This window comes from Crotalus tigris, unplaced genomic scaffold, assembly GCF_016545835.1.
Source record: "Crotalus tigris isolate CLP2741 ecotype Arizona unplaced genomic scaffold, ASM1654583v1 scf7180000017604.1628558, whole genome shotgun sequence".
NCBI classification, from domain to species: Eukaryota; Metazoa; Chordata; class Lepidosauria; order Squamata; family Viperidae; genus Crotalus; species Crotalus tigris.
The window spans coordinates 1,165,447-1,184,326 of NW_024096507.1; the positions used below are offsets into that span (position 1 = coordinate 1,165,447).

At 37.6% G+C, this 18,880-nt stretch overlaps 1 protein-coding gene across 8 annotated transcripts in view; it reads left to right on the plus strand.

Moving 5' to 3' along the window:
- Positions 1–18,880, plus strand: part of PDE4D (phosphodiesterase 4D) — a 693,804-nt gene that overhangs the window by 305,028 nt on the left and 369,896 nt on the right. Inside the window, exon 1 of one of the 8 annotated variants that reach the window (XM_039320078.1) lies at positions 17,483–18,377. The exons of the other annotated variants lie outside the window; for them this stretch is intronic. Within the exon in view, the coding sequence (XP_039176012.1) occupies positions 18,109–18,377 (269 nt within the window). The 5' untranslated portion in view covers positions 17,483–18,108. Of the gene's footprint in view, positions 1–17,482; positions 18,378–18,880 lie in introns of those variants that run through there. 8 annotated transcript variants of the gene reach the window in all.

The window sequence follows — 18,880 nt, forward strand, 5'->3', positions numbered from 1 at the left end:
ACCATCAGAAAGAAGGGACTAACTGTCTTTGAAGCTACTCTTGAACAGCCCACTAATGTAGGAAGATTACTCTGTCACAATCTTGACCCATCATGGTGAGATGTATTTTAATTAAATTATTTCTTTGCATGATATATATAAATTAGCATATATACACTTTATGCAGACTTGTGTCTACCATTTTAATAATGCATTTGCTTATTCTCAAATAGCCATTCTAATGTGATTCCAAGCAGAGTGGTTTCCTAAGAAATGATACACCAGTTAATAACCTGGTTGGAGACATAACAGTTGCAGCTGCTAACGTTGTTTTATTCTCTCTCTTGTTATCAACACCCCTTATCTTAACTGCTAACTCACCCAATTTGTTGTAATAATTACGGCATAGCAGGTAGGAATATTACCTGTGGTTGCAGGTAAGTCTGGTTGCTGTATCTGAATTTCAAGGACCATGCATTTGAAATCTCCACATGACAATCTAACATTAGCAGCCCCATGGGGAACAAAATGTACAGTCTGAGATATAACTAAAGGTTCAGATTCCAAATAAAGCAAGGGGAACTGGCTACCTTTAGCATTGAAAAAAAAAAGTCTGGGAATGATCTGGTGACATCCTTCAAGTGCCTGAGAAGATGCCTCTCTCAAGACAGAAATTATGGCCTGTCTTCTATCATTGGTGAGTTCAGGGCATGGAATTCGTAGGCTGCAAAAAGGCAGAGTTTGTTGGACTGTTTGGAAAAAAGTTCCACAATGGAAAAAGCAGTTACACTGTGGAACCAATTACCAAGGAAATGGTAAACTTTCCTTTGCTGGATGTGTTCAAGCAGAATCTGGATAAACATCTCTCAAGGATGCTTTAATCTGGATTCTGGCTTTGAGCCAAAGGGTCAATCTGATGCTCCTGTCCAATGATAAAATTCTATGGCAATCGCATTATCTCCCTTTAATAAATCAACTATTGTGGGTGCAGAAGCACTTGTGAGATATTCACTCAACTCATGCTCAACTGAGGCACTGATTACCTACAGTAATCATGTGCTTCCATCTTTTCCTCTCTGATCAGTGAAATGAGGCTCCCCTCCCTCCCTCCCACATACACAAACCAAATTCGCAGATAGCTGTTAAGGGGAAGCAGCAGTGGTGGGATTCAGATACCTGAACAACCAGTTTTCTTCATGGACACCACTTCCGGAAGTCCATTCTGAGATGGGGAGGCCTCCTAGGCACAGAACAGTCCACCGGAAGTGCATGGATGGTTCAGAATGGAGTTCCGGAAGTGGCGTCCATGCACTTCTGATGGGCTGTTCTGGGCCTGGGAGGCCTCCCTGGCTTAGAACGGACTTCCAGAAGTGGCATCCATGCACTTCCGACAGTCCATTCTGGGCTTTGCAAAAAAGGGCTAGGGCATCAGCCGGTTTGCTGAAGTCAACAAAAAATTAGCTACCGGTTCTATTGAACCAGTGCAAACCGGCTGAATCCCACCACTGGGAAGCAGCATAATAAAATTAGTAAAATCAATACAAATAGTTACATCAATAAAGCAATTAAACCAATAGAGTGATTTAAAAGAAGCAAACAACATGGTCTGGCATTGAAAAGAAATTCTAACCCAGGTCATCCAAAGTGTGGGTGCTATAACCAGAGAATCTGCATTTCTAATAATCCCAGCTAAATTTCCAATAGTAAGTATAGGAAAGGCTGAGCGAGCCAAATAATTTTATTACCTATAAGAGACATTTTATTTTTTTATTAATAACAAGTGCTGATATATATAGTGCTGGAAATATATCAGCACAACATAAACTTAGCTAAATCTAAATATGAATCGGCAACATCTACCAACAAAATCAGACACAAAGATCTACTGAATCAAAAAAAGTAATTAACATTAACCAGTAAAACTTTCCATAATATAACTTTGTAATTTATTTTACATATCCTGTCTGGTTTGGTCTCATCAAAGATATTCTTCTAGTGTTCTCAGGGAGTCAAATTTCAAGTTAAATATAATTTTATTTGCTTTTTTTCTGGTATGGTAGAGGAAAAACAAACTTTTTTTTGCTACAAGTTTCCATTCAATATTATGAAAGAGCATTTGCTTATCTTCAAAGGTATTAAAAATTTTGGTGAAATTCTCATGCAAGGAACTTATTTATTTATAAATCGATCAAGGGTATATATGTGAATCTTTTGTCTTTCTTTTACAACTTTTATCTTTATTTGCCCACAAAAAAGCATCACAAAAGAATTTCCTTTACTGGAATTTCTAAGATGTGAAGTATAAGCCACTGGAGCGGTTACAAATGACGCTGAGGTATTACAGGAAAACCATCAAAAAAATTTCTAACAAGAGAATAAGCCCAAAATTAGGATTAAGAGAAAACTGTATGAAATGTTCAGGCAGCCTGAGGCTAAGATAGAAGTATCTTCTTTCTGAAAGGAAGAGAATTTGTGGCATGTGTTCCATTCTGTCTGTGTTTTGACATGTTTCAACCTGCTTGTCCAATCACTGCAAGTACATAATCTTCAGGCTCCTGATCGTGTCTTTGCTAACTTTAAAAAGTTCACTGTGATTTATGCATTTCACCCATATTTTCATGAGAGCCTTTTTCCTCATTTTTTTAATGTGGATTCCCTGGGGGTATCTATTAAGACTACTTTGTAGAATAAGATATTGCACTTACTTTTTGTACCGTGGTACAGATTTATTTTGAATACCATTCCTTCCTTCAAAACTTCCTAACAGAGTTTTACAGAGATCATGTGAGGTGGAATTTACCAATTGTTGCATGAAGAAACCTTGAGGAAGGCTGAGAACTTTTGACTTGTCTCCTTGTGACAGGAAAATGCATTATGTTGATGATAAATCTGAAGGGTTTATGACTATGTATTCAGTTATGAGAAATTTATTATTTATTTGGTTTGGAGCAAACAATAAAGTGAGTTTCCTTCCTTTGAAATAAAATTATTTCTCTAACAGAAGGAGCGAGGTAAATAACTATCTCCTCCTACTCTGAAATCTCAAGTAGCCGAGATCATTAATGTCCTTTTCCACAATATTTCAGGAGTCCATTTTCTTATTATGAGATCCAACATGCCCAGTTAATTGAATTAACAACTTTTTGTTTTGAATTGTTATGTCTTAATTTATTATTAAACATCCTGTTTCTGAATAAACCAGTTACTCAGAAGTCATGAACTTTTCTACCAAAGGAAACAACATTCAAAAGGTGAAAAGGGTAGGGCCTCTGGATCTTGGTGGAAAAGCTGTTCCACAGGGCAGGGCTGCTATAGGTAAGGCATGTCACCAAGGTCCCACCCAAAGACATTGTTTAATAGAAGGATTTGAAGTGTATGGGCAGATACCTTCAGGAAGACAAAAAGCTATGTTGTGCTAGTGTTTAATTCATTCTCCAAGAATAGTTCCTTGTGTAGCCTAAAATGATACCATCTATACATAAGAAAAATAAATTTGAAGGAGTAGGAAAACTAACAGAAAGATGATTGGAAAGATGAAAGATAAAGGCTCTTGAATCATTTATAGATTCTCTTAGCATCCGCTGGTTCCATATATTTTTATGGGATTAGTTTCTTCTTTGTATTGGTAGAAGTACATAGTTAAAGGAAGGGAAACCTGTCCTTTCCACACTATACCTCCAGTAGTTTCCATAGACAGAGATTATTCTAAAGCTGGAACTAGGGTGCAGAATAATCGTTGAAAGCCATATAGTGAGGAAGATTCACAGACAGGCTTTTTTTCTCCTCACCAATTCTGCTTCTTTTCACATAAAAAACAGAACCTGTACCTCATCCCTATTTCAGGAATCCACTGCTCACATGTCTCACTAGCCTTCAGTCTTTTGCAATCAGACAGCAATGTTATTCATTAGTGTTTCCACTCTTTCTCTTGTTTTAGTTAAGAACTCAGAATTGTGAACCTGTTTTTTCTGCAAATAATGTACTTTGGACGTGTCATGTAAAAATTAGCTGATGCATATGTATGACCCATAAATGCCAAATATGCATATGACACACTGAGGTCTTTTATCTGGAAAAGAAAAGGAAAGCCAGGGCTGTTTGAGAGAAATGGAACCTTCATGCTAATACTCTTTCCAAGCAGTGGCTGTGAAATGTCAAATCTAAAAATAGTATTGTCTATCAACATGACTGATAAATACCGGAATATGCAACTCCAGCTAAATTGATGAATCGTTATATTCTTTTAATTGAAGAGCTAGCATATGGTAATCCTGTCTGACCCTAATTGCTGTCTTCCAGAAGTGTTGGATGACAACTTCCATCATTTTGAGCCATCAACCATCTGCCCTTCTAGCTGAGAATGCTGATGGCAGTAGCAAAACACTCCTGCAAAGCACCAGCTGGGGAAGACAGGTGTCAAACAAATCGGACAAACACTGCCATGATCTCAATAAAATGGTTGGGGGGGGAACCCTCAGTGAAATGCATACAGGGTTGTTACCAGAATGATTACCCCTTTGGCCATTTTTAAAGCATTATATAAATGCTAGTATGGTGTAAAACAAGGATTTGATTTGACAATTACATGCTGAAAATAATTCCTCTGTTACCTGATCATGCATAAATCTTTCTTTTAGATTTACAGGAGCTATGTATGATGCTAGCATATAATAAGCTATTTTAACAGTAAATATACTATCTGGCTATAGTAGTTTGCAGTACTTATCAGTTGGATAATTGACTGACTTGCATCTAATCCAGTCCTGGGAACCTAAAATACAGTAACAAGATTTATACAAATATGAAAATGCTAATTGGAATGTTATGTCCTGAACTTTGATGTATCTTTAGGATAGAGCAGGGCTTTTCAACCAGTGGTATGGGTACCATCTGTGGTACATTGGCACTTGGCAGGTGGTATGTGACCATCCTAGAAAAAGTAGTGGGGGAGGGGAATAAGCTGAACTGATGGCAGCACCGCACAAGCCTGAGCAAGAGATGGCTGGAGCTGCAGGGCTGTCAGGGCTCAGCTGAAGTGCCAGGATCAGCACCAGGCTCCGGCTGGAGCTCGGCACTGACCCTGGTGCTTCTGCTGAGCCCTGAAGAAGTACCAATTAGAAGGAAAGCAGCACTGATCCTGGTGCTTCTGCTGAGCCCAGAAGAAGTGCCAATCAGCTGGAATGTTGCAGCATCTCCAGGAACTTGTGATTTACAATCAGATGCTTGGCAACTGATTCATATTTATGATGGTCACAGTGTCCCAGGGTTATGTGAAATGACCAAAACCTACTGCAACCACCCAGCAGACGGGGGGAATAAAAACCAAACACCCCCCCCCGCTGCCAATCCTCAACAGAAATGCTCACAACAATGAAAACCTTGGACAGGAGGAAGAGCGCCACCGGGTGGACAGGCAGATGTCTTGCTCAGCTGTGGCTTGGGGAGCACTTTTTTCAGTGCCCTTGTAACTTCGAACAATCACTAAGCAAACTGTTGTAAGTCGAGGACTACCTGTACTTTATCACTTTTTTCCTTTTTGGGGGGGGGTTCATCAAGTTTTTGATACCTTGCTAGGTGACTGGTGGTACTTGGATATTGCCATATCCTAAAAGTGATACAATGGGTGAAAAGGTTGAAAAGCCCTGGGGTAGAGCATTATTGCTTAATTTTAAAAAAACAGATATAGATACAAATTTGGATATTTGAAATCTTGACCGTAAGTTGCTTACACCTATTCTAAATCATAGCTTTTATTTCTCATCCATACATTATGAATGAGATTTTAATTGTTTTCATGTTATTGGTTTTTTTTTTTAAAAAAAACTTCATTCTAACTTTGATATTATTAAAAGTGAGCTATAGGATATATTGCAGCTGAATTATTGTTCTATATGTTTCTGATTGGTGTTTGAGCATTAAATGAGTCATTTCTACTCATTTTATGATTGCTGGAGTGATTTACTATATCAGTATTTTGAAAGCCTAGAAAGTAGCAGAAGGGTCATTCACTTATCTTTGGATTGTACTGCAGATGTGAGAACTGATTTCTGCTTTATGTTGCGATATCAGTGCCCCAAACAACAGCAGTATAAGATCAGCAGCTGAAGAACTTTTTGGTGATCAAACAGATGGCAATGAACAGACTTAAATCAGAATTCTTTGTTTCAATGTATTTCCAAGTAAAAATTTCACTTGATTTTTCAAGTTCACACATTCTGGGTTTATGTAAGAGAGGTCATGTTTCTCTCAGACAAATGGGTTTGCATGTGCTGCATAATATCTATAATTGATTAATGTGCTCCCAGAATAATTAGTAGTATTTTGTGTGCATGCATATGTGCACACATGAATTTTTTATTTGTTTTTGTTCAGAGTGGTCTATTAACTATATCTCACCAAAGCATGCTGCACAAGTTTTAATGTTTGCAATTAATCTGTTTGATCTATCTATAGATTAAGTAGGTGAATTTGAAAATTAAGATTGTATATAAATTAATAATAGAAATTATTCTCTATGGAGTTTATGGAGGGAGATGCAAGAATGAGTAAACATGCATATGTATCCAAGAACATTTGTTATGACAAATTTATGTTGGCTTATAATGCAGTCAGTCTTAGGCACATGAGATGCAGTCAGACCTGCATATGAATCATGTAACTCAACTAAAATTCAGGAGTATAAGCTGATGTACAAAATTGTCATGTAGGTATGCGCTAATGTCTTGAAAGTTTGTTCAGAAGACAGTTAAAACCTGAATTGAGAAGTATGAAAAAGCTTGTATTTACATGAAAATTCAGTCTAGTTTTAAGTGTTTACATTCCCAACATGTTTCTAGTCCCAGTAGAATAAAAATTTCCAGTAATTCATGTACTTTTTTCACAATTTTCTATTGGTGGTACCATTAGAACTAGATGAAAGGCTTTTTGATTTATCAGTATGTACAACCTTTTAAAGAATAAAATTATTTTGTCCAGTCTTTATGTTGTGTAGTGATGTCTAGACATGTTTGGTGAAGTGGTTAAGCATCAGGCTGGAAATGGGGAGACCATGACTTCTTAAGGAAAGGGAAGTCATCGGTGACTTTGGGCCAGTCACTCTCTCTTAGCCCTAGGAACTAAACAATGGCAAACCACTTCCAAAATCTTGCCAAGAAAACTATGGAGACTAGTCCGTATAGTTGCCAGGATTTAAAATTAACTTGATGGCACACAAAACAAGTCATATCTGTCATTGTATTGTTTACATAAATTATTCTGCCATTTCTCAACAATTGGATTTGCAAGCTTTATGAGAAAATAAACCAAGTTGCTGGTAGTCTTCTAAAACTTTAAAATATATCAGTTTACTTATAACAAGTATAAACATAACCAGTGGATGGGGTGTTTCAGATTATAAAAGTGATTAGGCCCTTTTTCTCCATAATTCTTAATGGTGTTAATGTTGGTATGTTGAGGCTTACCTTAAATCAATCAATAGTGGATCAGAAAAAAAGTTTATTTAAATCAGAAGCAGTCTCATATTTGGTTTTGGTTAAATTATTAGTCAATCAGATTCTGAAAATGCCACTGGTTGACTGATTATATGCCATAAAGTTGGTGTTAATTGTGACTGGCTGCATAAGTAGATTTTCACCATGATGATCTGTCTCTAACATGGTTTTTCAGGTCTTCTAACAGTGGACACATTACTGTAACGGAGGAGTCCTTGATGTTACATGAGCTTGAGTTTCTTACAGACATTACATTATCCAACTAGACAACATCAGTGCTACAAGGAGAAGGATTTGCTCTCTGTTTATATGCAATGGCTCAGCCTGTCAGTGTTAGTGGAAGTGTTGTTTTCTTCTTGGAAGTTCCTTGAATAGGCTGCTGTTTACTGTTTGATTGTTTGTGTGAGTTGATAGTTCCTTGATTGGGGTATTGTTTACAGCTTGATCCTGTTTTTATCTCTGCTTATTTGGGCTTTGATTGTTGGCAAGGAAGTCTTCTGGGTTTTTGTTTCATTTTTAGCTTTTTGATTGTCTTTTTTGAATGGTGTGTAAATGTGGTTGATGTGCATGTTAATGTAACTGGACTCATCCACTTTCCTACTGGTCATTCATCTCCTCTCTTCCCTTCTACTTTTCTCAACTTTATAGATTTTCCTAGAGACCTAGATACTCACATAATACGTCTGCAGAAGGACAATTTGAGTCTGATCATTTGGGCTTTGAGTGAGAATTCTAGATTGATTTGTTCAATGATCCAGTTGTTTGTTTTATTGGCTGTCCATGGTGTTCTTAGGAGTCTTCTTCAACACCTAAGTTCAAAAGCATCAATACTCATCCTATCCTACTTCTTCAATTTTTGTAAGCATGGTTATATTACAGCATCTGAATATCTCTTCCAAGGCTTTCACAGCTCCTCTACCCAATGCTAGTCTGTGATATAGCTAGTCTGTGATGTATTTTTCAAACCCTGCCCAGTAATAAGAAGCAAGTTCTCCATTACAGAACTGGCAAGATCTGGCACCACAGAACATACCTCCAAAATAAATGTTGACCACAGTGCCAAAGCTACATCTATGTCTGTTTCCCTGGCCAATGGCAGCCAGAATCATGCAATCAATGCCTTGCTCTTTTTTATATATTCCACACAGGACATCTGCCTAAAAAACAAGCAGAATTTCATGGACTTTCCCTGTTGCCCCCATGCACACAAGTGCTGTAATGAAGCCCTGTCAAACAGTTCATGTGATATTAGGCATTTCTGGGAGAATGTGGATATGGCTCCTTAGTCTTATGGTGACTTTTCACCCATTTAGTTTGACAGTGCTGCCAGAATCATTAGTAAGATATATTGGTAAGGTATTAATGAATGACTGGATTTACCACATGTGATATACTATTCTGGTAAATATATGAGTTGTAACCAGTGATGGGCAACCTTTTCGGCGTGGTGTGTCAAATTCGGTAAAAAATCGAGCATAACTCGCGTGGTGTGTCACTTTGACAAAAAAACACAATTTTGCGCAATTTATAGTTTAAACTACAAAAATGTATAATTGCAATATATAATTGTATTTAATAAACCAAAAACAAATTATTTAACATACCTGCTTAGTAACTTCTTTGTTCATCAATCTGTCAATTTCGTATGTTGCCCTTGATATTATTGAACTTTGGGGTGCCGTGAACTGAGATAAGTGAGGGAGAGGGCAAATTCTTTAACTAACCTGCATACTAGTGACTTTTTTGTTGCTGAATTTCATTGGCTAAATCTTCAATTGAAGGTTGGTATTTTGTACACTTCAGGCCCAAGCAAGCGCTACTAACCTTATCTGTCAATCTGTTTCTTTTGTTGGTTTTGATATTATTTAATGCTGAGAATAAGGTCTCACAAAAGTACGTAGAAGAAAAAATTGTGAGTAAAGCTGTTGCTATATTTTTCAGGGTGCTAAAAGTGTCTGGTAGTCTGTTCCAGGCACTCCAAATTTCCTGTTCGTAGTGTCACTCATCTTGATTCTCCGAGCGGCCTCTTTCCAGATTCTCAAGCTTTGACCTCAAGTCGACAAACACCTGAGCCCAGATGCTGTCTTGAAATTCTGCAAGCTGCATCTCCAAATCATCTGTTTGCGTCCATTGGAAACCATTTAATTCCAAACTATTGTAGACTACTACATCAGGATACTTAATTATTCTCATGGTCTGTTCTAGGCTTCTAAATTGACTAAATCTATCAGTAAACTGGTCAAGTAATGAGTCTAAAACATGCTGGCACGTCATATGCAAGAGTTCCACTTCATTTCGTACAGCTGCACTGGCCTTCTCAAAATGCTTTTGTACTCGAGGAAAATACTTATACGTTTTAGTTTCTACATCTCGCTTGAAAATTTTTACTTTACTTTCAAAAGCTTTTATGTATCCAAACATAACATCAATACTTTTGCCAAAACCTTGTAACTTTAAGTTCAGTTCATTAACATGAACAGAGAGATCTGTAAAAAACATCAGGGTGTTGACCCACTTATCATCATTGAGCTGAGGAAAGTTTCCCAGATCCTTATCTTCAAGAAATACCTTAATTTCTTCAAAGCACTCCACAAAGCGCTCAAGAACCTTGCCTCGGCTCAGCCATCTTACATTATTGTACATCAGCAGTCCACTGTAGGTGGAATCAACCTACAGTAAAAGTGCTGAAAATTCTCGCTTGTGAAGGGGGCGAGCAGCTATTAAATTAACTATTTTTGTAACAACTGACATTAAGTCATTTAAGTCAGTGAATCCTGCCTTGGCACATAAAGCCTCCTGATGGATAATACAATGAAAAGGCACAATCGGATGTCCAATAGCTTCTGTAAACAATTTCACAAATCCAACTTTTTTCCCCACCATGTTTGGGGCACCATCTGTCGTCACTGACACAACTTTAGAGATATCAATGCTTAGGTCGCAGAATGTTTGCATAACAACCTTACATATTTCGCTTCCTGATGTACTTGTTGGAACTGATACTAACTTTATCAACTCTTCTCTCATTGTGTGACTATCAGAATATTGACCAATAATGGCCAACTGAGCATGTGACATGACATCAGTAGTTTCATCAAGACAGATGGAAAAATATTTACAATTCCTTATGTCTCTCTTTAATTGATGTTGTACGTTTGTGTTCAGTCTCATTATTCGGTCTTTTATGATATTTCTACTGAGTGGTAACTCAGATATTCTCTTAATAATTGCATCTTTATTCTGCATATCGTGAAATAGAAGTGGCGCACATCTTAGGAGAGTTTCTTTAATAAATTCTCCCTCATTAAGTGCTTTTGCATGCTGAGCTATGGAGTGAGCAATGCTCAAACTTGCAGATGTTAAATTTGTACAGCCTTTTATAAATTTAAGGATGGAGTTAGATTGGCTCTTATAAAGGTGTAGCTTCCTGGAAATGTATTCCTTCCTTTCATCCTCACTTTTTTCCAAGAGCTGGGAATGATTAGTTTCAAAATGTCTATTTATATTCCACGTTCTGCTTACTACCATTTCAGTACATAGAACGCAAAATGATCTGCCATTTTTTTCTATAATACCATACATCTCGCTCCATGTCTCTTGAAAGGGTCGGCCACTGCTACTACCACTCCCTTTACTTAACCTTTGTTTTTTATTTTTTGGGTGCTCCATCAGTGGGCCAGTGACAGCAGATAGAATTATAGATAGCTTGTTAGCCAATTAGGGGTTAACTAGCCTAACACAGCCTCCCCCTCACTTATCTCAGTTATTGTGGGCAATTACAAGTCCATGGCACCCCAATAGTTGCTGCTAATGGCGCTCACAGGTCCCCCTTACTGTGTGGCACTCACTAATTGTGGCCTGACTGGAGAAAGGCGCGCACTGTTCCTGCGCTCCTCTCCTGGGGGTCCTCCCTAACGTACTCTCAGCCGTGCTGATGAAGTGTGTGCGCACGGCACGCATGCCTTACCAGCAGCCCCTGCGCTGATAAAGGGGCTGTGCTTGTGCTTGCCTGTCAGTCTGCGGCAGCGCAGGCTGAAATTTGTGGCGGGGACACAGTGAATGAGTGAGTGTGGGTGGGGGAGATCACACGTCCCACCCCCCGTTCCTCCAGCACAGAGCGTATTTCTTTCATCCTTCCTGGATCCAAGGCCGTAGTGGTACGGTTGCTCTAGGGGGGCGGTAGTCATAATGGGAGAGTTTTAGTGGGTTCGAGTCCCACATAACCTGGTGACCCGCCAGGTATCCGTGGGGATTTCTCTTCCGTGGCGAAAACAAAAAAAAATTTCTTTCATCCTCGGCGTGCAGGAGCCGAGGATGAATTGCATAAAATCGCATGAAATCCTGCGCGTGTCACCCCAAATGGCTACGTGTGTCATAGGTTCGCCATCACTGGTTGTAACTGTTCCTTTTTTCCATAGCAAGAATTTGTAAAAGAGAAATCCTTCTATCATGCATTTTGTCTCAACTGTTTTCAAAATTTCAGATATGCTTTCCAGTTCCAAAAGGCTGGGAAAACTTTAGACAGACTCATGTTAAAAATGTAAGGAAAAGACAGAGGAAAAACATACTAAGTCTGCTGTCTGGTAGAATTAGGGAAGTAGGGATAAGGAAGATAAAGAGACTTTCATATTGTGTAAGGAAGTAAGAGGAAAAAAGAAGAAAAAGAGGATAAATTGGGAGGTTGGGACATCCAGTACGGTAGATCCCCTAGAGGACATCTTATTCAAAGCCTCCCCAACTTGGAAATATCACAGCATTTCCAAATGAACATGTAAAGGAAAAGAATTCATAATTAGAAATTAACATCTGTAACTTATTTTGCGAACTAAGCCAACTGAATGGATATGGAACTGCCATTAATAGTTATAAACTGTCTGATCTTCCAAAAGTAAGTGGAAGGTATTTTCTATTTATGGTCTTAAAAGGGGGATGGGGGTGAACTGCTTATAGCTTTGTGTACAATGATTTTTTTTATATATTTGAAAAATGAGTATTTGTACTGCATGCCATATTTGGCTTTTAAATACTATGTAACAGGAGAATAAGCAAAGTAGCCTACACAAATTGCATTCAAAGTTTATTTCCTCCAGGTTGTAATGTAAATATTTTATGTTTAAATTCCGGTTGATTATTGTGCAATATTAGAACTACTTGAAAATCAAGTTAAACTTTCACTTCCTTTTCAGTGGATTTAGCATGTATATCTTTGTTCTGAATAACCTGTTCATCACTTCAATGCTATCCCAAAAAGCTTAGCTTGTTTTTGCTGACATTGAAAGATGCAAATATGGTTTACATATTCAGTAGGTTTTATAGTTCCTTAAATGTGTACATAGATAGGCACTCATTAATGATAGTGAAGGTTGACATCTCCAATTGTCAATTATAGCCAAAAAGATTAAAAAGAGAAAAAAATCACTTCCTAAATCAGGTAGGGTTTTTTTAGCTTGACCATATAATTGTCTCAATTTTTATTATTTACTTATTATTAACTATACAGAATCTTCAGGTTGCATTATAAGAAATGTGAAGGTTCTAACATATGATTTGATCTTTTTTGTGATTTGAAATCATAGTACAGTCTATGTTACAGTACGTTAATTCTGGCATACAATATAACAGTTAAAGATATAAATGTGATGTTCTTCAAGTTTTCATTCCGGGCTTCTTATCATATTAGTTGTTCTTCTCTAGATAGGTCCTAATTTAAGCCTCCTTCCTAAAATGTGATGCCCTGGATAGTGTAGGCATGATCTCACCAATGCAGAACGGAGAAGAACAAATGACTTTACCTTCAACATATTGCTATACTTTCTTTCTTGTTTTCTTCTTGCCTGCCTGCCTGTATCATTCTGTAGGTTCAGATTCATCTTATATTGCATAAAGACATCTAAAACCTTTTCCTAATGTATTAGCTTCCTCCATCCTAATTTTTTTTCCTGCTTCAATTAAAGACTTTGCATTTGTCCAGTTGAAATTTGATGTTTCAAGATCCCTTTGAATCCTGACAAATTTTAGCTCTTAGTGTTTTATAAATTAATGGAAATAGCATGTATCTTTTGTGAATGAGTCAAATGAGATCCCATCTCCTTCTTGTTTTTCCCCACCAAAGACACTTGTAGAAGCAGATGAAAGGTTGGTGCTTCATCCAACAGTGTCGGAATTGCCAGATTCAGGTAGATCACGGGTGTCAAACTCGATCATGTCACGTGATGTATCATGACGTATCGTGACATTTTTTGCCTTTACAGAGCCAGGATGGGCGTGGCCTGTGCATGACGCATCTGGCTCAGGGGCTGCCAGTTTGACACCCCTGAGGTAGATCATAAAAATAGATTTCTGATCTTTTGTGTTGCCTTCCATGTCATTGGCTTTGTGGTCTATAAACAAAGTTGCTATGACTCACTTCTCAGCAAACCAAATCATTTCAGGAAGATATGCTAACTGTAAATATTTGAAAGAAATAAAACAGGGTTTTATCTATCAATTATCTATCAATGTCAACTTTTCTGACATCATTATTTTTTCTTGTTCGGTATTTGGCTCTATTATTCAATACTCTGCATTTTATGTAATATTTAATTGAATAATTTTGTATGCCACGATAATTTAGTCTTTTGGAAGATAAATAAATTATGCAGTGATTTGAACTTATTGTTACAAATAATAGCTTTTGTGTTATATCAGAATTGACAAGATGAAGGCTGTAATATTTTACCTGAGAGTAAATATTACTGAATTAAGTTGTATTTATTTCTAAGCAGACATTCATCAGTTATAATATTATGTGACTTTATGGTTCAATTGAGCTTGAGATAAACTGTGTGAACTATTGATAGGTGTGGAGGAATTTAGTGTAGGAGGATGAAGAATAACCGTAGCATATGGATGAAATAATTAGCAAGTTCCACTGGTGTATGCCATCCGAAAAAAAGCCAAAATTGGGGTCATTAATAAACTATAGGATGATATCAGCATTCTTGGAGAACTCTTAGTGGTGCTCAGAGTCACTGTAATAGAAGGTTTAATTGCATGGAGTGTAGGGGCGTTGCATAAGAGGCAGTTTCAAGCAGTGGCATCCCAACAAGCTGCTGTTTTTTTTATCAGATTCCTAAGAGAATTCTTAGTGCTTTGGTTTTCCTACATGTGCAAACACAGATTTCTGCTTCCTCTGTATATTTCTAAAACAAACTTATTTCTTGTTATTGTAGATGCACACATTCCTCTTACTCTGATTTGGAGGTAAATAAAATTGAATTATATGCATCAGCTCCGTTGCAAATATATTGCAATACCTTTTTATACAATATGTTTAACCTGGCTGCAATTGTATATATTGATTTGAGTTCATACAATGTGTTGAGCCACAAAAATCCTAAGATTAACAATGATCCTAACTAAGATTAATAATAAGTAGCTTTAGTATGTACACATTCACTAGATTTTCAACTGACCTGGTTAATTGTGTTTTATGAACACAGCCTGTGATACTGAAAATTAGCTGAATATTAAATGGCACTACTTCAGGTCACTTATAACTCAGGTTATAATTTGAGTACTGTATTTTGTAAATTTAAAAAATAGATAAAAGTATTTAATGTGTGGCCCTCCTACAATTTCCTTTGGTACTGACTGCACTGCTACAATTGCTGCTGCTACTAATACTAATTATATCTGGTTACAGTGAATTGTATCTCTACAGAACAGCATAGCAGTGCTTTTATGTGGCATCTTCTCCATCCAAATATTGGGAGAAGGAAGCCAAACAAGAAACTGCAAGCACTTTTCATAAATCTTTGCAGCTAAAATTGATCATATTCATCTCAGGTTTGACAATGCGAGACTGGTTATCTGCACCTCATTTCAATTAGGGTTTTCCGAGAATGTGATACTGAGAATTATTTGGTTGTTTGTATTATGTCCAAAACTGGATAGTTTTTTTTTTATAGAAATGACTAGCAGGACTTTCTGGACTATTTGATGCAAATGAGGTTTGAGTGCACTATTTTGCAGTAGTTTTGATTCTTTCAGTCAGGACATGTTGTAAAAGTATTGCGGGAATACTGCTGATTGACTCTAGGTCAATATGCTGGTGATAGCCAACTCTACTGCTCCTTGTTGCCCAACTGCAAGGAAGCAATCACTGTCCTCCTAATTATATGAGTCTTTGTCAATATCATGTCTGGTATGTCAAGAACTTTCCCCACAATATTTAATTGCATGAGTTGGAAAAGGTGTTTTGCTTTTGCCTAATTCCCTTTGATTTTGATGCTAAAATATCCCGTTAAATTGTATCCAGAGCCAGTTTGGTGTAGTGGTTAGGGCAACAGGTGAAAACTGTGGGAGACCGGGAGTTCTAGTCCTGCCTTAGGCACAAAATCAACTGGGTGACCTTGGGCCAGTTACTATCTCAGCTTTCGGAAGCAGGCAACAGCAAGCCACTTCTAGAATCTTGTCAAGAAAACTGTAAGGCAGTTGCAAGAAGTCAATACTGACTCAAAGGCATGCGTGTGCACATACTTTTATCTAATGACTTGAATGAAAATATAAGCCAAGCTGTGCTACAACAAGAGAAACATTCATCTTATCCAGCATCTTGCTTTCAAGAGTTGCTCAGAAGCTTTTAGAAAGCCAATACTGTTTTTGAGCATTCTGTGATAGAACTTCATTTAAAATGGAGATTCATGCAGCTACATGGTTAATATCCTCTGGCAATTTTATTAAAACACTGAAATCACCAGATAGGAAATTCTACAAACTGAACACTAGTTTGTTTTGAATGACCTAATCATTTTCATTGTGTAAACCTTCCATACTAATATCATGGGAGAAAGAGAGGAGGGTTTGTGTGTATGTGTGTGTGTGTGTGGGGGGGGCTTCAAGTCAGTGTCAGTTCTGGCAACTGCCTAGAGAGTAATCCCTACAGTTTTCTTGGCATTATTTATTTAGGGTTGAGAAGTCTATCTCTCAACCAGTCCATTTTCTCTATCCTCGGAATAATCCTATAATTATGTCTGACTTAATTTTATTGTAATTCTAAACTAAAGCTTATATACTCCACCTTCATTTGTTTTTCCCTGCTAGACATAAGAAAGGGATCAGTGTTTTTCAGTTCCATTTTAAGCTAATTGTACAGCAATCTGTTATGCTAACGCATAGATTTGTGCTTAATATTAATTATGGTTTATGAAAACAAGGTAGCGTAGAAATCACACTTTGAACTTAGAATGTTTCCCTAGCCTTTTGTTTCCTGTTGAAACTTGAATGATTCTGATTAAAACCTGTTGAGATCTGCATTTCAGCATTGTAGGTACAACTGGGAATGAAAGTGGCTAAAACAAATCCAAAAATGAAACGAGGGAAAAGTACAGAATTTGACAATTTGCCTAAAAATAAACTAAGATCTGCATTTAATTTTTGGAGCTCAGGATCTCTGATCCTCTTTTAAGCCATAGGTAAGACAAACTGCAGTTTGAGCATAAGCATAATACTCTAAGCAGTTGCAGCTGGGTGAAAAGACAGAGGATAACTTCCAAGCTAGCAATTCAGTCACATAACTCTAAATCCTGGGAGGTGGGCAGAAATTGCTATAATACCTGGATCATTTTGATTACTTTATTCTCAGTTTTGAAATATACTTTTCATTTTCCATTTTCATTCTGCCCTTCTCATTTTTTTTATATTGCGTGTTTGTTTTAAAATCCCTATCATAATAGAATTGAATCAGTCCACAAAAGAAAATATTAGGGGATTTAATCATTAGGGAAGACCAAGATATTCTGATTTTTTTTTAAAGGTCCCTAAAGTAAATCATGTTCAGCATATCACAGATGATATTGATACTGTAGTTCCTGATTGCCCCTCCCCCATTATCACCCACAATCTACTTCCCAGATAGCTTTGCAACTCCTTCAACACAAAACTCCCACCACTATACACTTGGAAGGAGAGTGAGAAAGATGCAATTCTAATCCAAGAATTCACAACAACCCAGAAATAATAGCAATCCAGTGCTACATGTATTAAGAGCTATTTATTCAAAATATGTAATACAAGGTTGAGTACTCTTCTTGCAGCGGGGGTGGTAGTTCATAGAGAAAGAGAAGGGGAAGGACATGCCTGACATCACCCCCCTCCCTTCTTCAGAACGAGAAACTCACAGATTGGAAAAGAGAGCCCAATCAGGCAATCATGCCAAGATTTTAGCCCTCCTCCTGGCACTTTTTGTATACATATTCAGGAGTCACTCAAGCAGCTGCAGCATATTAATTCCAGTAGTTTTGACAGGCGCTGCCACAGAACTGCGACTCGGTGCATTGTCCCTTCGTTCCGCGTTCACTTACCTAGCCAGCAAGAGTGAATGCTGTTTGGCAGCATGGACTTATCATGGAGAAGCAATGCCTAATAGATTCAGTGGAGCAGTTTGCTTGTTTTTCTTCTTCCCTTCGTCTTTTTTGCAATTCAATATTGAAAGCAGGCAGCACCATGTTACAGGCTGAACAGTCTGAATCAGAGTTGCAGCTTGGCATAGTTCTTCAAGACTGAATGAACAAAGGTTTTTTTTTTATTTCCAAAGCAGCCAAAACAAATATCACGTTGCATTTGTAGAGATTTCGTTAATATAAGTTGCTTTGGAAACATGGCTCAGCAAACAAGCCCAGACACCTTGATTGTACCTGAAGTTGACAATACACACTGTCAAAATCCATGGCTTAATGAGGAACTTGTGAAAACCCTGAGGGAAAACCTGTTGCAGCATGAAAAACTCAAGATATCCCAGAAATCTTCATCAATTTCGCCGAAGTTGTCACCCATCATTTCTCCCAGAAATTCGCCAAGACTGTTGCGCAGGATGCTTTTGAATAGCAACATACCAAAACAGCGCCGATTCACTGTGGCACATACCTGGTAAGACCTGAATTGTATCCACTCTCCCCTCACCCTTTCCGATTTTGGGGAGTAATGTTGCAGTTTTGTAATCCAAGATTCCTAACCCTTTCTCTCAAGCCCCAGATTTGATATCCTTAATAGTAACAATAGCAATTAGACATGAAATCTTGTTCCATTACAGTCAAACTACTTCTGATATTAAATTGACTGAAGTGAATGCTACTCCAGGAAACAGGAAGGAAAAGGAGTAGGACTGCCAAAACTGCATTTACTTTTTTGTCGCTTTCAAAGGACACTTTGTTCCTTTCGTCAGCTCTCTAGCAGATTTAATTTATGTGAAGAGTGTGGAAAAAAAAAGAATATTTATCTGACTTAGTCTTAAATGATGAAATGATAACATCCTTTTCTCTCCCCCCCCACCATGTTAGGTGGGCATAGAGAAACAGTGTCTCATGTTGCAATTGCAAACTCTTAAAGAGGATATTATTAGATCTGCTTCTCCATCAAATATAGATGGAGGA